The sequence below is a fragment of the Phoca vitulina genome, unplaced genomic scaffold (genome assembly GCF_004348235.1).
Source record: "Phoca vitulina isolate PV1807 unplaced genomic scaffold, GSC_HSeal_1.0 scaffold41, whole genome shotgun sequence".
Lineage (NCBI taxonomy): Eukaryota > Metazoa > Chordata > Mammalia > Carnivora > Phocidae > Phoca > Phoca vitulina.
Genome location: NW_022589744.1, coordinates 5,462,426 through 5,484,799, shown reverse-complemented (window position 1 = coordinate 5,484,799; position 22,374 = coordinate 5,462,426). Strand labels below are relative to the sequence as shown.

General features: G+C 51.7%; 1 protein-coding gene across 2 annotated transcripts in view; it reads left to right on the top strand.

The window, feature by feature from the left end:
* RGS9 (regulator of G protein signaling 9) overlaps positions 1 to 19,034 on the top strand; it is a 65,193-nt gene extending 46,159 nt beyond the window's left edge. For both annotated transcript variants that reach the window (XM_032429709.1, XM_032429708.1), the window contains exons 14-19: positions 508 to 595; positions 2,450 to 2,588; positions 4,949 to 5,034; positions 7,254 to 7,371; positions 16,295 to 16,773; positions 18,279 to 19,034. In XM_032429709.1, the coding sequence (XP_032285600.1) occupies positions 508 to 595; positions 2,450 to 2,588; positions 4,949 to 5,034; positions 7,254 to 7,371; positions 16,295 to 16,773; positions 18,279 to 18,429 (1,061 nt within the window). In that variant the 3' untranslated portion in view covers positions 18,430 to 19,034. The remainder of the gene's footprint in view (positions 1 to 507; positions 596 to 2,449; positions 2,589 to 4,948; positions 5,035 to 7,253; positions 7,372 to 16,294; positions 16,774 to 18,278) is intronic.
* The last annotated feature ends 3,340 nt before the right edge of the window (positions 19,035 to 22,374 follow it).

Genomic DNA, 22,374 nt, shown 5'->3' with positions numbered 1-22,374 from the left:
AACATGAGCAAAGTCAACAGGGGCCTTTGTGAAGAAGGCCTATTGGGTAGCAAGCAGGACTTGTTCACAAGCCTATCCTATGCTAACTTGTTCGAGCAGGCTTTGCTCCAGCCAAACTCCAGGACAGGGGAGGCTGGGACAGTCCGAGGGGGTTGCTATGAGCTCCGACCTGCGCATCGCCCGGGAAGGGCCCGCAAGCACAGTAGACGCATACGGCTGCAGACGTGGTGGGCTCCAGTCTGGTTCATTTCAGAGACCACGCGTGGGGCAATCCCGGGGTTAACAATGTTCTCCCAGGCTCTGGAAGTAAGACGTGGCTCCTTCTCTTGACGGGTGTTCTGTCCAGCCTCACAGGGTGCCCTGGCTTGTTCTGCAGAGGGGAGATGCTCCCTGGGCTGCGGGGACTGAATCGGCCTCAGCTGACCCATCTCTCTTCTTTCCTCTTTTCTTCTCCTGCCATGTTTCCTGCCTGGCTTTCATCTGCGTGGACCCCTCCTTCCCGTGCAGGGGAGAATCTGGGATTCTGGGAAGCCTGTGAAGATCTGAAGTACGGAGATCAGTCCAAGGTCAAGGAGAAAGCAGAGGAGATTTACAAGTGAGGACTAGCCAGATGGTTGGGAGAGCCTCCCCGTGGGCCACCCCATTGCACTGGAGTTTGAGATGGAATGGGAGGGACCACATTCCTGGTGTCGGCCTCAGTCGCTACACCTGCCGTGCTATCGATAGATACCTCCCTGCTAAGGCTTGCAGCTTCCTCCCCCAGAAAGTCTGGGGAAGCACGTGATGTCATTGCCCTGCTCCGACGGGAATATGCTCAGGAGTTCAAGCAAGCTGCCCTGAGTTACAGTGCGGTGCTTTGTTTTTGACTAAGCCCCCTTCAATGTCCTGAGAGGGGTGTGCGTGTGTGCATGTTTGAGAGTGAGGAGAGGGACAACAGGCGGGGTAGGAACACCTCCCATCCCCAGCCATCTTAGGGAAGCGAAGACCATAAGGGGAGGGAGCTTCCCCAAGTCTCTGGGACCATGCACCCAGCTTGAGGTACAAATGTAGGCCCATTTCTTATTTTGCATGTAATGGTTCTAGACCCCACTAACTCAGTGTAGCAGTGAGTCTGTTCCACTCCAGGCCTGCTTCTCCCCGAAATTGCCCTCTATGTTACCCACGAACCCGAGGTTCCAGTTCAAAGGGCCAGACCTGCCTCTTCTGGCCGGGTGGGGAGGAAGGGGAGGGGTGAGGAGACCCCCAGTGCTGCTGAGCTACAGAGCTGTTGAGATGTGGGCCTGAGCACTCACCCCTTTGCACCTCTGGGGTCCTTCTGACCGACTCAGAATGGGCCACTGCAACTTGCGGGAAGGCGCCAAAAACCCCGAAGGGAAGAGCTGAGGGCTCACTCCTCATACTTGGAGGTTCTTGCACTTTCTCAGGAATGTGCCCACCTCCTCCCGCAGGGAGTGGCTGCATGCACAGAGGGAAGGCGGGGTGCAGGTGGGCTTGTCCTTCCAGGAAGGTCCTGTGACACCCATGCTCAGAACAGTCGTGCCCGACTGCCTCGCACACCACAACACACACACACACACACACGACTCCTAACTCCAAAGATCCCCTATAAAAAACCCTGCTGCCTCCAACTTTCTATCAGCTTCCTTTCTCCCCAGGCTCCCCCGATATGTCATCTTCATCTGAATTCCAAAATTTTAATGTACAGCTTCGCAGTGTGGCAAAATGTTCACGGATTTCTAATCCTGAAACAAGTCAGAACGGGAAACGCTGGGGAGCCGTGCGGCTGAGTTTGCGTTCTCACCGGGGCCATCTGCAAGGATGCCGCGGTCCTCCACCCCCGGGGTGCTGGGACTGTGTACTGCCTCCTGACTCAGCGTGTGGGATTCGTTTCTGACTACCTCTAGAGCGCCTGGCTGGCTCTGTTGGCAGCTCTTGATCTGGGGTCAGCGAGTTTGAGCCCCACGTTGGGTGTAAAGATTACTTGAAAAAAAAAAAAAAAAACCTAGACATTTCTAAATACATCTAGACTGGGCCAAGGGAAGCAGAAGGCGTGGAACACCTGTTTGGAGGTGTCTCGGCCTGGTTCCAGGTGGGCCCCAAATCCTCGTCAATGAGGCAGAAGGCATTAAGTTGGAAATTGGGTTCTTTATTCTAATGGCTGGTGTTGCCCCGCCAACATTCTGCTCCCTCTCCTACGGGTTAGGAACACCAGAGTTCGGTATTCACCTTCTGAAACCTGGCATGACTGTTGTCTTGCTTCTACGAAATGTCGCTTGACAACCTGTTCGGACTCTTCAGTGTCTCCTAAAAAAAGGCCTGCTTTCATTCCCGGGGACCCGCCTCATTCCGGGTGACCCGAGTCACGGCGATCCCTCCCTCCCAGGCGGCCGTGAACTTTCATTAGCCAGCTCGGTTGAGCTGCTGGCTGACACTTTGCTCCCCGCTCCAGGCTCTTCTTGGCCCCGGGGGCGAGACGGTGGATCAACATAGATGGCAAAACCATGGACATCACCGTCAAGGGCCTGCGGCATCCCCATCGTTACGTGCTGGATGCGGCGCAAACGCACATCTACATGCTCATGAAGAAGGTAGGTGGGCTCTGCGTGGACGCTGGTCTGGGGCCAGGAAGCCCTTCCCTTCTCAGGGACCTGGAAGAGTCTTTAGATATGGGAACACAGGGAGATGCCGTGTGGCTTCCGCTTTGCTGGTGTCGGGGTGCAGGATTGTCAGTGTGCTCTTCCCCACAACCACTGGTCTGGAACCTCCCTGGGCCTCCGGCCTCGGCGGCTGGGGTGGGGGCGGGGACCACTGACAGTTGCTCTGTGTGTCCTTAGGGGCTGTCACCTGGCGATAGTGGTCCAGGTACCCCTGTCATTGGTAATGAGACGCTGCTGGAATAGCTCTTATTTCCCGAGGGCTTGGGAGTGGTAGTCATGGTGCAAAGCATGGGACTTTGTATGAAGGACCACCCATGGGACAGGACTTGCTTCTCCAGAGTCTAGTTTGTCCAGAGTCTCCTCGGGGGTGGAGTCGGGGGTCAAACTGTGTCTTCCTGCCTCCGAAGGCTGACCTCTTAGTCTCTACCCTTGAACTGTGAATGGTGGCAGTTCCGGTGGCCCCGGCCCGAAGGAAATATCACAGGTTGGGGGTGGGGGTGGGGCGTTTAGTATGTGAAAGAGACAAATATGGTGTGATTATGGTAAAACCGAGCGGGGATTCAGGTAGCCTTTCTGGGTTATTAATAAAAAGTGAACATGGTGGGAAGTTTTAGGAAATTGTTAAAAAAAAAACCAAAACCTGAGACAAAAATCAGTCTCTTTCTTAAGAAACAGAATTTGGGGCTCAGCCTTGGCCTAAGAGAGGTTGCCTAGTTTGGTTCTTATTTGGTGTCATAATAAGACTTTGTTCAGGGGGTGCCTGGCTGGCTCAGTCGATTGGGCAACTGACTCTTGATTTTGGCTCATGTCAGGACCTCAGGGTCATGGGATCGGGCCCCCACATGGAGTTCTGCACTCAGTGGGGAATCTGTTTGAGATTCTCTCTTTCCCTCTTCCTCTGCCCCTCCCCCTGCTTGCACTCTCTTTTTCTCTCTCAAATAAATAAACAAATCTTAAAGAAAGAAATAAGACTTTCTTCAGTTGCTTTAACTTCGCATTACTACTTATTCCTCTTATGGTAAACTATCTCTAGAAACTTTCATTATGTGATGACGGTTTGTTTGAGTGGCAAATTTTTATTAGCGTCCCTTAATTATGTATTTTTTATTTAGTTTTGATATATACTGTGTTATAAAGAAATATTTTTACTTTGCTTCTAAGATATGTAATAGTTTAGAATTTTCACCCAGTCAGATTAGCCACTTTTCTCCACTTGCTTTCCATCAGTGGCGTTTCTCTGTTTGCCTTGCAAGACCTTCCTGTGAATTATGGTTCCCATAATAATGGTCTTCCTTCGGGTATTTTAACATACGTTTTGATTCTTAAAGATGTGGTTTTATACAACCGTCCACAGAGACACCCAGGGAAGCCAGATACTTGGCAGAATGAAATGGAGTCGTGGGTAACTTAAGAACGATGTATATGCTTAGCAGACTCTGTGTGGCTATAGGCTGTGTCCTATGGCAATAAACTCAATGTGACCCAGTGATCCATAATCCCCACTCCCAGACTCTGTCCTGGTTCTCATAACTTTTAGCCACCATTTAGTCTTTAGAATGGGACTGTTTCAATAAACTTAAAAAACTCTCAGTCTCTGGGTTGTTGCTGTGGACATTGTCCCGTATTTGTTAGAACGAGAGTTTTGAGTTGACTTGGAAGTGACAAGCATTCATGAAGTGACTTCTCTGAACCTGCCCAACGTCCCAGGAAAGACCCACACAAGAGAAACCTGACTCTTGGTCTTTTTTTTTTTTTTTTTTTTAAATTCTCTTGCTTTGATACCTAAATTCAGGGCAAAAAGGGGGATGTTTGTGGGCTTCGAAGTGGGTTCCATGCTCATGGCAGCTCATTTTTTTTTGGAAGGAGGTACTGGGGGGGGGCGGTGAGATACGGGTGTCCTGTCATCTCCTGCTTACCTCACGGAAGACCTCCAAGGTGGATTTTAGTGTGGGGGATTATGGACCACAGTGCAGCCAAAGTACCGCAGAATCCACAGGAGGCTTGTGAAGACTCCGATGGTCCCAACCTGGGAATTTCTGATTTCGGAGGCCTGGGTGAGCCTGAAGACGTGCACTTCTAACAATTTGCCAGTGAATTTGACGCTGCCGGTCCGGGGACCACGCTGGAGAACCGTTGCTTTAGACACACATCTGAATGCCTTTCACACAAGGATACGGATTCCCTGAACTTTGCCATCTCGGTGCCCAGGGAGGACTCGAACACTACAAGCATAGTAGTTTGACTTGACACTTCCCCTCTCTTAATTACCATTTCTCTCTTGTTCCCCCTAGGATTCTTATGCTCGCTACTTAAAATCTCCAATCTATAAGGAAATGCTGGCCAAAGCTATTGAACCTCAGGGAACCACCAAGAGAAGGCAAGTGGAGAGACCTATAATTTGCTGGTTGCCTGCCGCTTTGTTTACAGGGAAGGGAGGGTCTTTTTCAGCCAAATAGCCATGATGGAGATATGTGCTTGATGGAAATCCCGGGGACCGGGAAGGATTTCTTAGGGGTAGGATTGCCTTGTTGGCTTCATAATACCCTAGCAAGATTTCCTTAGTAATTACTGCGAGTAAAGTTTTGTGACCCTGACACGGGTTTGAAAAAGTGCTGATTATCCCACTGATCGTGACCCCAGCGCAAACAGAAGCATCTCACTGGTTTGTTAATTGCTGCACTTCCTCACCTTGGAACTGCTCTGTGGGAATTAAGTTAGCCACATCCTTGTATCCTTGGAAAGTCCTAAGACCTTAGAGAGCATAGCAGACTCCACTCCCAAGAAAAACAGCCGACTCATGGGGGAGATGAACACTGACATCCTAAGTGTCCTTGTTGACCCCAGGGACCACCTTTTAGCGAGTCCCCCATTAACTGGCTCGTGCTCACCTTCCTCATTGGAGATGTGGATCGTCCCAGCTGGCCGAACCCATGGGCAAAGGATGAAATGTTCTGAGGGGCAGTCGGAACTCTTTTCTGGGGAGGAAAAAGAAAACTCTGTAGGGACTGAGGATTCCAAAGAGGAACCAAATGACAGCTTGAACAAAGACATGGGACTTTGGTGGAGGTTTTCCCAGCGCTAGCATGTGGCCTGTCCCCCCATGGTTAGTAAATGTTCCCCTGTTTGCCAGCTCAGCTCACGCTGGGCCCTTTTCCAGCATCGCCAGTCAATTCAAAAGAGGGGTGATTGGACCGGAGCTTTTATCAAAGGAGCTTAAAAAAAAAAAAACCCAACTTGGTTTCATTCTTGAGGATAAAGGCACTGTTATAAAAAGGAGAGAAAGGAGGTCTCTGTGGTGCTATTTTTCTTCTAGGTTTACCAGGGAAGGAAGGGAGTTCAGCATCCCTGGGAGCTTGAAACCTTCTCCTTTAAGCCCCAAGAAAGGGGCGTAATCGCTCCAGAAGTTCTGCCAGAAAGTAGTAGGGAAGGAAGGAGAGTCTCGTATTTCTCTCTCCAGATATTTTCTCAGTTGGGGCAGACCTGAGAAATCAGCTGGGATCTTTTCTGGAGCACCCCGGGTGCCTGGCGAGAGGCCCCAGCTGCACCACTTGGCTTTGGTTGGGGAACTGTGGTCTGAGAATGTCCCTGTGAGTAAGAAGACACGTGCGAATGCTCTCCTACTGAGGGAAGCTCAGCCTGTAAATATGTGGGGATGGTGGTGGGTGTGAGTTTGTCCCAAGGCTCGAGGGTGGCAGGCAACATGTGAACCTTAATTTCTCTAGAACAAGTTAAATTGAGCTCCAAGCTCCCCCTTGGCAGGGCTGGTGGGAGACCCAAGTTCAGGCCTGATTTACTGGTAGGGGAGCCCTCTTCTTCTTCTTCTTCCCTAGGGTAGATCCAAGAATTCTCTGGGCTTTTGTAGTCCAGGGCTTTGGGGAGGTCCTAGGTTTTAAGTCCCCCATTGCTGCTGAAGTGCTTGTTTTCCAGGCATGTGGGTGGCTCAGCTGCTCCCCATTGCCTGCATCACTCAGACACCCGGAGCTTTGTCCTGGTGCCCAAGGCCGTGGTGGACAGAGTTGGGTCCCAAGAGCCCATGTTTGACTTCTTTCGAGGTTCTGACTCATCCGGTGCATGCACCCAGCACCACCAGCCCCCCAGCCCTCTCTAGGCCTCTTCCCCCTTTCTCTGCGGGCCCCGCCTCAACCTCTTGGACAGCCCAGCTCTCTCCCTCCTTCCTAGATCCTTGGCTTTTGAAAACAAATGCTCCAGCTCCCCCTGAGGCCAGAACCCTTGGGCTTCCAATATCAAACTCCCCTTGCCCCCTTCTTTCAGGAAGAGCCCATGGGAGGTTAAGCTGACACATTGATTTCTAAACATTCTAGAAGGTATGTTATCGCCACCACAGGCAGTCCTCCTTGGGCCTAGCCGGAAATGTGATGGCAGCTGGTACTCATCTGGTCCATCCTCCAAAGGAGGAGAAAGAGCTAAGGTTGAACATGCCCCTGAGGTCCCCCCCGCCCTTGGGGCTCACTGGGAAAATGAGGGAACAAGCCCAGATTCTGGTCCTGCAGCTCCGTGTCCCCCTAGGGGCTACCGTGTCCCTGCTGGGCGAGCTGGGCAGCTTTCCACCAACTGCGGCCCTGTCCTTCCTTCCAGCTCCAGCCTCCCGTTTATGCGGCGCCACCTGCGCTCCAGCCCGAGCCCCGTCATCCTGAGGCAGCTGGAAGAAGAAGCCAAGGCTCGAGAAGCTGCCAGCACAGTGGACATCACCCAGGTCATGAGCAAGCTGGACCGTAGGAGCCAACTCAAAAGAGAACTACCTCCTAAATAAATCTGCAGTTCCTGGGGGTGGGGGTGTGCATTTGGGAGAGGCGAGCAGAGAAAGGCAGGGTCGGTTGGAGTCTAGAGGATGCGATTTCCCGTTAGTGGGGCAACCAGGTTCATCCCATATTCCCCTGACCTCCTTCATGGTGGATTTCCCAATGCCTCGGCAACTAGAGCTCATTCTCCCGCTCCAGCTCACGAAGGGACAGGGTCGGCAGTGGTGGGGGGAGGTCACCTGACTCAGTGGCTGTGTGACCGCCTGTCTCACTGTGGGGGTTCTTGTAGCGGGAGCATAGAGAAAACAGGCTGCTTTGTGTGCCACCATTTGCTTTAGAGAATGAACGAGAAGGCCCCCCCTCCTCCCTCAAGTCATCGTTCTTTCAGGTACATCAGTTTCAAATAGTTTAATGAAGCTCCAAACACCACCTCTCCAATTGAGACTCTGCTTCTAAAGCAGTCTGGGATCCCTCCGAGGGACTAGCTGCAGGTTCCCCTAGAGATGCACGTCCCCTGGACTCCCCTGTTATACCTTCATGGAGAGGCCCTGCTAAGACGTTGCTGGTGAGCTTGTTCTTGGTCACGGTTATGGAAGGTCCTTCCCTTTTGTCTCCCCATCCCCCGATACCTGCTAGGGGAATATGTAGCTGGTAGGGATGAAGAACTCAGGCCGGAAGCCTCCAGGGCAGTCAAGGGGAAGTGACCTTCTGAGGAGCATCAGTTTGGATAAAGGAAAGGCACTGATGTCTTCATTCATGGGAAGAGAGAGGGTAGATATCGGACCTTTTCAAGATGAGTTACGGTCAAAGATAATACTCTTTCGGATATTTTCTAGATGTTGGTGCGTCCCTCCTGTGTAGTTGTAGCCTAGGTCAGCCCTGGGGTCAGTGTGGAGGGAGAGGACAGTTCCAACTCTGACCATGAGAGGACTACAAGAGAATTCTTGAAGTTAGCCTCACCTCATAACACCTGTGTAAGAACGCAAAGGAGCTAGAACAAGTCAGCGAGCAAGGGACCAACACTGCACAGCAAAAAGACACATATACTGAGTATCCACTATGCACCAGGCATTGGTGAATACAATGGACATGGTCTCCATCTCATGGAGCTTATAGACCAGGACTGACAAACAATAATGAAGCCGACCATATCAGTACCTTTGCTGACAACCACAAAGCTAGAGCGGCATACAATAATCAGTATTTATTGCTCATGGCTTTAGGGTTATCTGTTTGGCTCTGTTGATCTTGGAGGTCACTCCCCTGCCTGGGGGCTTGGTCTGTGGGAACCCGAGCTGGGATGAGTGGAATGATTCTTCTCTGCTTCTCATGTCTCCCGTCCTCCAACAGCTTGGCCTCGGCATGATCTATGGTGGTGGTGGAATTGCAAAGGAGTGAGTGGAAATGCGTAAGAGTCTTGAGGTGTAGGCTTCAAACCGGTGCATGGTCTTCTACCTCATGTTCTTGGGCAAATCAGGTTACAAAGCCAGCCTAGAATCAAGGGGTGAGGAAATAGACTCTGTCTCTTTAGTGAGAGAAATTTTAAAGTCTTGTTGCAAAAGATGTGGAGAGAGGAAGGGATAAAGAATCAGGGCCATGGTTGTAATCGACAACCCAAAGATGTGGTAAAACCTTTACCAGGTGTTAGAAAGAAATGGAGATGGTGCCATGATAGGGAAGAGGGGGGTTGCGTCCACTAGGGAGGCCTCTCTTAGTGACAGATAAGAGGATGAGAAAAAGTGGGCCATACAAAGCATGTGGGCAGGCAGGGAAAACTTTCCAGGCAGAGGGGGGACCGCAGGCGTAAAGGCCCACTGGGGGGAAGCGGCTTCGAGTGAACTGTAGGGCCAGGCAAATGGAGCCTCGTGGGTGCAGGAGAAATGGTTCAGCATGAGCTTAGAGAGGTGGGCAAGGCCAGGTCATCGGGGACTTTTTAGGTCATCATAAGGAGTTTGTGGCTCTTGGTTTTGTGTTAGCAAAATGATCCCATTACTCTCTCCATTTTCCCTAGTTGTAGACTAGCTTATACTCTGGAAGGGCAACCAGAGGTATGCTTTGGTCATCTTTCTTTTAAAGAATGTCGGAGTCCTCCAACTCAGGGAGGGCACCCCAAGCAGAAATTTTTGTTAATGGCCATTATATATTGAGTGACATGAGGTGGGGCCATGTCTCATCGCTTGGAGCCTAATGCCTGAGGCCTGCCGGGTTCTGCAGAACCATGTCTCATGTGAATGAATGGAAGAAGGAAGGAAGGGAGGGAGGAAGGAAGGGAAAGAGCCATGGGTTTGGAGACAGCCTCTCAGTCTCCGGTTCTACCACTAGCCGTGTGGTCTTGAACAAGTCACTTATTGTCTCCGCTTCCTGATTCGTGAAGTGAGGGGTTGGGACCAGATTCTTCCTTCTTGAAACAGACTTTGTGAGTTCCAGGAGGGTACCCAGCCGGGGGCCTCCATTTTACTTGAAGATTTGGAATGGGATGAAACAGGTAATTTTCAATTTTTGCATTAAAATAATCATGAATATATTATGAATTAGAATGCAACATGGACATGAATTTTTTAAGATAAAAATTGAGACATCAATGACATTTCATGCTCGACTGTGGCAGGTTTAGGCTTTGTCCTCAGACTCCTGGGGAGGATGTTTACCTGGCTCTCCTGTTTGTCCTACTTTCCTGGGGAAGCTGGAGAAGCATGAAATCAGAGATATATATCACTACCCCTTCTAGTTACCCCCCATGAGCTGAGATCACATGCCCGGCACAACGGTGGTGGGCATGGTGGGGTGTCAAAGGCATCGTGAATTCTTCACATTACAAACTATGTCGTGTTCATCTTTGACTCAACCATCCGCCATCCCACTCCCCACATGTGAGATGTATCTGCCTGACAGGTCTCCCATCCTTCAGCCGACTACCAAAGGCTCTGTATCAGGCACATGGTAGGGACACCACACATATCAATGGAAACCTTCTCAGTGTCAGAGACACAATGATCCCACCGTCTAATGAGAGGCACAGGCATGTAACTAAAGTTGGTTATCATGCTTATGGGATAAATGTATAAATAAGTATTGTGACACTGCCCATCTGAAGGAAGGCAGGAGATAAAGGGCTTCACTCCTGGATGGCAACAGTTCCGTCCCATGAGTGTTTCCTAAACACCTATTCTATGTAAGAACCAGTGAGGGGTCCTATGGCAGATACAAAAATGGACGAGAGGTTCTCTGCCCTTGAGGGGCTCATACAGATGGCTGCAGCTGAAGCAGAGTGGGATCGAGGCTGGGGTGGCGTACCACACCCCAGGAGAGCACAGAGATGGGAGAGGATCGTCTGTCTGGCCTGGAGGACTGAGGGGGACTCCACCAGCACGTTCTCATGTTTGGTCATAAAGGAGCCACAGGGCCCTACCAGTTTTGAGGCTTCCTAAGAGTGTCAGCTGCGGCTCTCCTGCTAACTTTGTTTCTGTTGGCAGACATAACAGCAGCCCCGGGAGGTCTGTTCAAATCTCAAATAGCCTCAAAAATAGTATTTGTTTGGACACTATTATTGATATATTTAAATGATTATGATATTCTATGTTATCTGTGTACTTAGGCACCATCTTAATTCCTTAATGCCATATTTTAAATAGCTTGAGTTTCTCTACCCATGGTGGTGTATATCTTATGCTAGAATATAAACTATGGGGTAAAGTACCAGGATTTCCTTTGTAGAATTGCATTTTCAAGCTTGATTTTTAGAGAGAGGACTGTTCTTCTTGTGAGGGTTGTGGTAATACAATGGGTAGGGACAATAGGTAGAATACATCGGATAATGCCTGGCACATAATAAGTGCTCAATAAATGCTACCTGCTGTTATCAGTGTCACAACCGTTATCACTGTCACCATCATCATCATCCTCACCATCCTCCTCCTCACATCACTGTCATCACCACCACCATCATCACCATCACCACTGCCATCATGACCACCACAGTTATCACCACCATAAGCATCATCACCACCACCACTACCCCCATCATCACCACCATCGTCACCACCATAACCATCATCACCACCATCACCATCATCACTACCATCACCATCACCACCACCACTACCCCCATCATCACCACCATAACCATCATCATCACCACCATCATCATCACCACCATCACTACCATCATCGTCACCACCATCATCACCACCATAACCATCATCATCATCACCACCATCACCACCACCACCATCATCATCACCACCATCACCACTATCACTACCATCATCATCACCATCACCATCATCAACACCACCACCACCATAACCATCATCATCATCACCACCATCACTACCATCATCATCACCATCACCATCATCAACACCATCACCACCATCATCACCACCATCACCACCATCATCACCACTATCACCATCATCACTATCACCATCATCACCAACACCATCACCACCATAACCATCATCATCATCACCACCATCACCATCACCACTATCACCATCATCATCATCACCACCATCACCACTATCACCATCATCATCATCACCACCGTCACCATCACCACTATCCCACCATCACCATCATCATCACCACTACCATCACCACCATCCTTAGTAGCATATGGTCTCAGAGTAAGCTTGGGCTTTCTTGCATCTGTCAGTGCGGTCCCTTACAGTGATTCATTATTCTTTGTTATTTAGGGCATTTCCTGAGGTGTGTTTACAGCTTTGTTTCCCTAAACCATTTTAATTCTCTCCTTTCTGAGTCTTGCAGTTTGGCTCTCCCCGCTCTCCAGCGGCCATTAGGAGATATTTGAAGGGAGGAGAGTGAGCATTGATGTCATGTCCTCTGTCTGTGAAGGGCTGACCAGCAACAGTGCGGTTACTGGTCCGTCCTTTGGTTCCAAGTTTCATGGCTACAGTAAGGGAAGGTCTTGTGCTGGGCTGTGCCAAACGAGATGGTAGGTAGGAAGAATGATGTGTTCACACCTGTGGATTTTTCTCCAGGGAGCCCACTTTGCTTATTGGCTTTTGGAGGCAGTGGGGAAAGGGAGAGCGAGGAGGGACCGGAGGGGGCGCCGCGAACACTGCATGCTGAACCTGAGTGTGGCTCACAGGACGTGGGAGCCCAGGTGGCCACGAGGTCTCCCTCAAATTCTCAGCCAGTTTCTAGGCAGAAAATGAATCGCATCTCTTTGCACCGCCTGCTTTGCCTTCCATCGAAAAGCCTGTGATCGTGTTCTCGTGTCAACGTACCCACTCCATTTCACGCTCCTCTCCCCTTCTGCTGGCTCCTTGCATAATAAAACAGCAGCACAAGACAAAACAAACCGAGCTCTCAGAGCTTCACTGTGTCTCTGCGTGTCACGTTTCTTTGCCACGTGCCTTGCATGCCGCTGCTTTGCTGCCTCCCACCCGTGGTGGGTGTGGCATGGGCTGGAGGGGCGGGGCTAGGTCTCTGGGGGAAGGGCCGGAGTCATGGTGGGATGGGTGCAAAAAGGCGTCCTGCTTCAAGCGGTGGGGGCCAATGGGGCTAATAACTACTTGCCCAGAAGAAAGGACCTTCTCGGGCCAGGTAAGTCAAGCAGGACAGTGGCTACGTCCTCACCTGTCCTGTCATTCATCCAGGAAAAGAAAGTGCTGAGGGAGGTGTGGGATGAGGAGGAGGGCACAGACTTGGGGTGGAGGGAGGTAAATGGAATGGCCCATCCTGTCATAAACTGTACGATCTTGGTCAAGTTGTCATCTCCATGAGCCTCAGTTTTCTTATCTGTAAAGTGGGGGTGATAACGCGTTCATCACAGATTCTGAGAAAGTGGGATTCAAGGTAATGAACCGGAGGTGGGGTGTCCTCAATTTATTGCCACTCTATCTCTCTTAACAAGCCTGTCTCCTAGTTTTGGTATTTCAGCCCACTCTGCAGGACCCCAGGTCCTATCTGAGTCCCACAGGCAATGGGATGGCCATATGGATCAGTAGACAGAGCAGGGGCTCTGGGGTTACACACTCCTGGGATCGAATTCTCATTAGGTGCTGTGTTAGTTATCTATTGCTGTGTAACAAAGTAGCACGGACCCAGCTGTTTATCAGCTCACAGTTGGCCAAGTGAGGCTGGGCTGGGTCCTCTGCTCATGGTCTCCCACTCAAGGTCATGCCTGGCTGTCATGTTCCTATCTGGGGGCTCTTGGGAAGAGTCTGTTCCAAGCTCATTGAGATGTTGGTGAGATTCAGTGTCTCATTGTAGGATTGAAGGCCCCTGTTTTTTTTTGCTGACTGTTAGCTGTCGGCTGTACTCAGCTCCTAGAAACTTCCCCAGTCCCTCTCCAGGTGTCCCCCTTCCACCTTCAAAGCCAATAACAGAGAATTTCTCCTTCATTGAATTCCTGTCGTGCTTCCAACCTCTCTGACGTCTGTCTCTGGCCTCTAGACTCAGATCTGAAGGGTTCATGTGATGAGGTCAGGCTCGCTCAGATGATCCTTTGTTAATGTCACCGATGCCATAGCACGTAGCCTGGCCACGGAATGGCTGTCATGTGACATTTACAGTTCACACCAACCCTGGCAGACAGGGGCAGAATGTAGGGGCCACGTAGCAGTCTACATACCACAGTCCCTGGTGGTTGTGGGAGCCTCGGGAGGGCGATGAACCCCTCTGGGCCTCAAATTTCTGTTCTCTAAAATGGGGGAGTTACAGATACATAGATTACCTAGCACATAGTAGATGCTTAATAAGTGATAGGGTCATACTCTTTTCACCTCACCGTTGTCTCCTGAACCCTTAATTAGAGCAAGCTTTCCCCTTTGTTGTTGTTCTTTTTTTAAAAAAAAAATTTATTTATTTTAGAGAGCGAGAGAGAGAGTATGTGAGCAGGGGGAGGGGCAGAAGCAGAGGGAGAAGCAGCCTCCCCGCCGAGCAGGGAGCCCCATGCGGGGCTCGATCCCAGGACCCTGAGATCACAACCTGAGGGGAAACCAGGAGTTAGACGCTCAAACCGAATGTGCCACCCAGGCGCCCCTCCACTTTATTGTTATTCTTGTCTGCAAACTGTGTCCTAAGTGGAGACCCTTGTTCCCATAGAAGGACAGTGTTAGAAGCACAGTGCAGGGCTCCTCAAACTCACTGGGCATGATAACAAAACTGTGACCTTGGGTGTCTGGTAGAAGATGCTTTCCCTCAGTTGTACCCCCTGAGAGTCTCCTTCAGTGGGTCTGGCTGGGGCCAGGATCTGCACTTGCAGCAGACACCCGGGGTGATTCTGAGGTGGGCTGATACGCAGGCCCCCCTTGGGACGTGCGACTCGCTGTTACACGTGCGAACTCTGCAGCCCATGAGCCTGGTTTCCAAGCCTGCCCCACCGTCCCCAATGGCCTGTCCTTGGGGCTCGCTTTCGAAGCATTAGTTTTCTCATCTGTAAAATGGGCATAATGAGAGTTGGTCACCTCACCGAGTGGCTCCAGGAAGGAAGTGCAATGATCCATGAAAAGTGCTCAGCCCAGAACCTCGTATTTGCTAATTATCACTGCATATGAACGATGCCAGTTACGATGAGTTTGTTTGCCCTGGGGCCCCAGGTCTGGGCCCTGGCTCTGGTTGGTTGGCCTGTGGGTTTCGGATCAGAGGAACAGAATCAGCGACTCCCAGCTGCTGTTTCAGGATGGAATGGAGCTGGAGCTTCAGGGAGCTGGTGGGGGAGAATGGAGATCGTTCCCCTGCCCCGCCCCGTGGCAAAGACTTCTGTGGCCTCCTGGCTTTTCTTTTCCTCCAAAAACTATCCGTGGCTATGCCTGCCCTTTCCTCTTCAGGTTGGGATCGGCTCACTCAGGTGACCTGGAAATCAGGCCACACCCCAAGGAAGCCAGCAGCCTCCAGTTCAGTGCCTGGAGCTGCCCTTTTGGGGCCCTGGGGCAGTGCTCCGGCCCCCGGGGCAAGCAGGCTTCTCTAAGCCGGGCGTCTGTGTGGCCGTGCCAGGTTCCAAGAGGGTTTTTTGTTCACTGAAGTCAGAGGCAGTTTCGGCCCAACTGTCCCAGAGGGTGCCCCTTCCCCGCCAGGACCAGCACACCCTCTAGCTGGGTTTCGGTGTGGTGTGAGGCCACAGCTGGCCTTCAGGAGGGGGCCCGACAAACTGGGCTGATGGGCCCTTGGAGGCCCATCTGTGGAGGAAAGAGAAGGGACAGCAGAGAGCTTCCCTGAAAATTCCAGTTTTAACTTTGTCAGCTCAGACAAAGCTCTTTTGGGCGTCTTTGCAGGAAAACTGCCTGGCCCAGCATTCCTGCCTCCCTGCTCCTTGACTCCGGGGTTGCGGGAGCCCAGGGAGGTTGAGAGTCTTTCCCTTTTCTGCTGACATGTCCAGGCTCCACATTCAGGCTTTCTTTGCGGCCACCCTGCTCTGCTGCAGGAGGCACGGGCCAGTGCCAGGGCTGGACCATTCCCAAGGGATGGCCAGTGGGACATGAGCCGGGCCTCAGGACCAGGCAGGTGGTCTCAAGCCTGGCAGAGTCAGTGGGGCACACGAGGGTCTTCTGGTATCACCTCCACTGCTCTGTTACACGTGTCTAGATGCCTCCAGTCCTCAGGCTGGGAACCAGGGATAGAGGAGGGATGACATGGCATGTGGTGGGTCCTAAGCATTGTTCGCTGGGGGACGGGAGTTGAGGGGCAATTGGAAATCCAGCCTGGCCACGCCCCAGCACTCCAGGCCCAGAGGAAGGTCAGTCTGGGATGCAACTGCCCAGCTCTGGGCACCGTGGCCAGGGCTCGGGGACCGGCAGGCCCCTTGGCAGGAGGCCTGTGTGTGGCTGTGCCATTTGGGCTAACTTAGCAGAGGGCCCCGTCCATCAGCCCACACCACTCACTCTGAGCTCTCTCTTTCCTTTCCTGCAGCCGGGCCAGCACACTGCTCCCAGCCCTCACCTGGCCGTGTACACCGGGACCTGCGTGCCCCCTTCTCCTTCCAGCCCCTTCTCCCCGTCCTGCCGCTCCCCCAGGAGGCCCTTCCCCTCACCGGGCCGCTTCATCCGGAGGCCCAGCAGCGCCATCTGCCCCTCGCCCATTAGGGTGGCCTTGGAGAGCTCTGAGCAGAAGGGGGAGGCCAGCGGATCCAGTGCCTGCCCAGGGCCCTCCGACACTGACAGGAGCGAGGTCTCGGCCGCCGAGCACCCCTGGCCCCGGCCCCAGCCCAAGGCCCCGCCCAAGGCCCGCATGGCTCTGTCCTTCAGCAGGTTTCTGAGACGGGGCTGTTTAGCTTCCCCCGTCTTTGCCAGGCTCTCGCCCAAGTGCCCCGCTGTGTCCCACGGGAAGGTGCAGCCCCTGGGGGATGTGGGCCAGCAGCTGCCACGACTGAAATCCAGGAGAGTAGCGAAGTAAGAAGCAGAAGGGATTGTGCTATGTGTGCGTGCGTGCGTGTGTGTACATATGTCCTGTGTGTGCATGTGTGCACATGTCTGTGGGTGTGCACGCGCGTTTCTGTGTGAGCATGCACGTTTGCACATTTGCCTGTGTGTGTATGTGTGTGTGCACATATATCGGTGGGCACGTGAGTGTGCATGTGTGTGCATGTATGTCTGTGGTGGGTACCGGGGCTGTGTGGCTTGAACATGGGGGCTGGGGGCTGGTGGGTTGGGTAATGAGGATTCTAGGCTAGCAGACACGAAAGCAGGCTACTTAGCCTCTGGATAGTTTCCAGAAACTCGGCGTTGTCCTCCCCTGCTTCCTGAGAAAGAAAAGGAACCTGTGTCTTTCTTTTCCATCTTGTTCCCCCCTCTGTGCCGCCCCCACCCTGCCTCATCCCCTGAACGTTAGTCTAACGAACCCATTGCACCTTTAAAGGGCAGGAAGTCAGTGGCGGCCGTGGGAACCATAGGGGGTGGGGGCTCCAGTCCCCTCCCTGTCTGAGGTGCCCTCGCCTCGCCACCCCCACCCCTGCATCCACCTGCAGACTCCCAGAGGGGCTCGCAGGGATCCCTGCTTCTACAGTCGTTCCTGTGAAAACCACAGTACCCAGTCTCTTCCGACAGGTGGCCCTCTCGACTCCATTTTGGGTGGTGCCACAAGCCTGATTTCTGAGAACCCCACGTGCCCTGAGGCACCTTACCGGATGCAGAACACTCTGAGGGGCGCTCGATAGCTCCCGGACCAGTGGGAGAAAGGAAAGTTGTAAACAATGCAAAACCAAGAATCAGCCCCCACCTTTATTTGGTTTTGGGGAGACAGTCAGGGGTATCCCTGCACCAGGCAAACTGCTCCTGTGTTTGGCCTTGCCTGGTGTGAGGAACGCTCCCTGCAGAGGTCTCAGGTTGCCATGGATACCTGAGTATCCCTGGCCTCTGCCTCGCAGTGTGCTTGGGGGACAGCAGGGGGCAGAGGTGATTACTTCTCTGCTGCCTCTGTCAGTTGGGGCAGGAGGAGGGTGGGTGAGGATCGAGGGTGAGCCTGTTTATCGATTCTTCCCAACTAACCGTGCTCAGGGAATGTTCTAGCTTTGCGGCCACTGCCATGCCACACACACGGGCTTGGGGCTTTTAAGAGGCTCTTTGCTCAGGGGCTACCTCTTCATCAGAAGACAGTCTAACTAGATTGAGGATTAAGTGCAGGCATGTCCTAAAGGGACATCCTGAACTCACCAAAACCATAAAAATTCAAGCCCCTCAAAAATGAAGATAAAGCATCTTTTGATTCAGCCTTAATTCAGCAGAAAGATATGAGTCCCTCACTACTGCCAGTTACAGAGATCCACTGAGCCATTTGCTGCACACAAAGCTTTTGGCAAATACACCTGCGAGTCACCCTTCTCTGGGGATGTCAGGGTAAGGTGAGGATTTGGTGTCCTTCCTGTCCCTATGCACTTGCTTTCCTTTTGTGCCTGAAGCTTTTTCCAGATCAAAATGGATGTGCCTATGCAGAGTGGGACCTGCCTGATGGACTCAGAGGACGCCGGGACAGGAGAATCGGGTGACCAGGCCATAGAAAAGGAGGTCATCTGCCCCTGGGAGAGCCTGGCCGAGGCGAAAGCTAGCTGAGCCAGGGGCCCTGGACCAAGAAGACGCTCCTGGCAGACTCCGCCAGAGGGGACCATGGGCATGCTTGCTCTCGAACCAAAGGCCATTACGATCACATTTGGGGGCCAGAGAGACAAGATGGGATGGATTATGGGGAGGTGTGCGCTGGCTGGGGTCCCGATGGCCAATTCCTACCCTTCCTCCTGACCTTCCCTCCCTTGGGCAGAAGAAAGGCATGTGGACCAGAAGACTTTACTTGCTGCCTTAAAACCGATAAAAGGTTAACTTGTAAGAGTCTTTTGGATTGGAATGTTAGGTGTGTCTGGTTTTATTAGTTAGGAGCTGTTACTTATGAGTTTATGTGTTAAACTCATTTCTTCTTTGGTTTTAGGGACAAAGGGACACTGAGTCACTTTCAAGAACTCCCTCCCTGTCTAAATTGGTTTGTGCATGTCACTTTTATCAACGGAGCTCCCCAGAGTGTGGCACCATTCAGGAAGGGGGTGCTGGGGAAAAGCATCTTTCTAGAATGCCAGGTGTGTTGTTCGGATCCACCAAGAAGTAGAAACAAGATGGGATTAGATGGGCAAGGGATTTTTTTGGGGAAATAGCTATGAAGGATAAAGAGTGGGAGCTAGAGAAGAAGAGGGTGAGGGCCTTTGGACCATGTGCAGGGCTGGCCTCTGGGGAAGGAGGAGCGGGTAGGGAGAGTCTCAGATGGCAGTGTAGTTCCAAGAAAGTTTTGGCCACGCCACTGGGGTGTCCCTGAGGCAAAGTCACATTGGAGGGGTCCTATGTCTGGCAGGAATGGTTCTGCCTTAAGATCTCCACATGCAAGGTCACTGGATGGTGACCCCTAGGGAGATGTTGGCCCTGGCACGGACACACTGGTGGCCCTCGGTCCACATGCTCCCTGCGGCAGGAGACCTGAGCATGCATGTTCCTGTCGGCTGCATGTAATCCAGTAGGCTCCCCTGGAGGTGGTGCCCCCACCCTCTTCTCCCAGTCGTTACTCAACAAGTATTTGTTGAGCACCTACTATGTGCCAGGCACTGTGCTAGGCCCTGGGGTTGCAACTGTGGGTAAGACTCCTGGCCTCCTGGAACTCATCTTGATCGGTGGTTCTCAACCAGGGACAGCTTTGCCCCCAGTGGACACTGAGCAGTGTCTCGAGACATTTTTGGGTGTCAAGACTGGTGCGGGGAATGCTACCGGCATCCAGTGGGTAGAGGGCAGGGATGCTGCTAAAATTCCACAAAGCACAGGATAGTCCCCTACCCAGCCACAACAAAAGATGATCTTGTCCAAAATATCAAGTGCCCCTGCTGAGAAATCCTAGAATAGAGGTTACAGGTTAGGCCCTGTGCTGCTGGCCATGTGCCCCTTGTCATTGGTTTCTGCTCAGAGCCCTGAAGTGTTAGCTGAAGGGGTCCTGCTGGGATTATGATTGGATTAAACAGTGAGTTGAGATTAAGGGCTACATGGTAAGAAAAACAAAACAAAACAAAACAAAAACATTTCTTAAAAGTTGCATGGAAAGTTCTCATAGGAAAAAGAAATTCAAATGGGTTGCCAAACCACTCATCATGCCCGTCCCCTTAATCCCCAGCTTCATCAGATTTCAATTAGTAGATCAGAGCCCCTCACTTGCTTTGAACATTGGACAACTTACCTTATTGAGCCCATAAATCCTGCGGCTACTGAGTCATCTGTCCTGATACTTCTGGAGATGAACGGTGGCTAGGTTCACGGCCAAAACCTGGACTTGCTGACCATGCAGGGAGACCCAGATGATTTCATACTGAAAGAGCATCTCATTTTACATTCTATGGAATCTACTCCTTGGGGCTCAAGAGTCACTCATTCAGGGGTGAGGAAACTTTTCTTCCAGAGAGTACACAGAATGGGCTGGATCTTTCTTGGAAGGCGAGTGGGTCAATTCATTTGATGTCTTTATTTGCAAAGCTGGTCTAAAATGAGATTACAGGCAAAGCAATCCAGACCTTTAGTCTACCAGCAGCCAGTGTGCCCAGACTTGCACCCTACAGCAATGGGGCTCCATTCTTAAGCCCCCAGTGTTCTAAAGAGAAACCAAGCCCACCTGGATCCTTCAGCATCAACTACTGGAGGCTACAGGATTTGCCGATTGGATTAGGTGAGGTCCAGACTCAAGTGCAGTAACAAAGAGACCCCAGAAGGAAGGAAGGGGTTTGAACATGAAGGAGTTTTTGACTCTGTCACATAATTGCCCAAAGGTGGGAGGCAGACTATGGTGAGCAGATTCCAGGGAAGAGAGGAAATCTAAGGGCTTCCACCCAACCCTTAGTCATTGGCATGCTTATTCACCTTGTCTGGATATTAGAATCTGCTGGAACCTTGAAAGATCTCGATGCTCAGGCCACACCCAATCCAATCAAGTCAGAGTCTCTGGAGGTGGAGACTTGGCATCAAGATTTTTAAAGAGACTTTCCCAGATGATTCCCATGTCCAGACAAGGTTGGGAACCACCAGCCTGGAGTAGTGATTGAAGCTGGTTCACGGCCCCCACATCCATGTTCACGCTCAGAGAGACAATAGGAAAAGAGAAAGTGGTGGGGTCTTGAGTTCACAATCTAGAAGTAGTAGCTGCCTTTTCCACTCGCATCCCATTGGTCTGTACTTGTTCACGTGGCCACACCTAGCCAAAAGGATGCTGGGAAATGTAGCCTCCTGTTAGGCCAGCTTGTCACTAGCTAAGCTTCTGGAGGTTCCAACAGTAGGAAGGAAGATGGGTAGGACGGATATTGGTGGAAATTAGTCTTTCCCCCATTATTACACAGTCTTGGTGGAGGAAGTGGAAAGTGTGTGGTGGAAAAGGGGAGAAAGTAGGAGGTGGGGCAAGAGAAGCTGGGAGTGGCTGATCCGTTTGTGTTTGGCCAAATCTTTGGTCAGTATCTACAAAGTGCAGCTCCTCTCTATTCCGTGGCTGGGCGGCTTTGCCTTCATTCAGAATGAATACCAAACCCCAGGTGAGGTGCTAAGAGTGCAGCTGATTCTCTCATGGAAGTCTGTTATTGCTCAGAGGCAAGCTGGGGAAGTCAGATCTACGGGTCACTGGCAGACGCAGGATTACCCCTACCCTGCCCCTTCCCAGTGTGGGACAGCTCCTCAATTCCTTCATCTTCGAGCTTGGGGCTGCTAACTCGACCGTCTTCATAGGGTTATTTGAAGACACACAAAATGCAATGATACATATAAAACTTTTTGCCTGTTCAGAACTTTACAGGGTGCAAGAAGGAAACAACTTTATCCACCACTCATTCCCACCCACCTCTCCCTGTAAACCTACACTGTGAGTTAGTTTGGTTTTCCAACCCTGGATGAAAGTTCTGGCAAGTCCCATAACTTTCCTGATCCTTTCCAGTTAATAAATCCTCCAAGCACTGTCAGTGACAAGAACCATCTCAATGTAGCTCCGTTCGCATGCAGTTCAGATGTTAGTGTAATGAGCAAAACTCAGAACTTCATCCAGAGGTAAAGTTCCTTCTCTCCTCCACTTGAACTGAGCCAGGTTGGGGAAGGGGGGCAGCTTCTTCTCTCTTTCCTGTCTTGCTCTGCTTTTCTTCTTCCCCACTTACCATGTAGCCCGTGGCTCCTGGAGGGGTGGGCTGGTGAGGCAGGAAGTTCTTAACTGACAGACACAAAAAAGCATCGGTTATGGTGCTTGCTGGGATTCACCTGCGGGCTCTTCCTTAGCTGGGGTTTTCTTGGATTCTTGGGGCCTTCTGGTCCCTTCCTTGGTCAGAAGGGACCACGAGTCTCCTCCAGCCGGCTGCATGAGGAATGCATCCCATGGTCCACATCTCGGCTGTGATCACATCCCCCGTTGCTGGGGCAAGAGTCAAATGACTGTGCACCAGCTCCCTTCTGTGTAGACCCTTCAGACCCTGGCATCCTTGCCCCAGTTAGACAGCCCTGCCCTTTTTC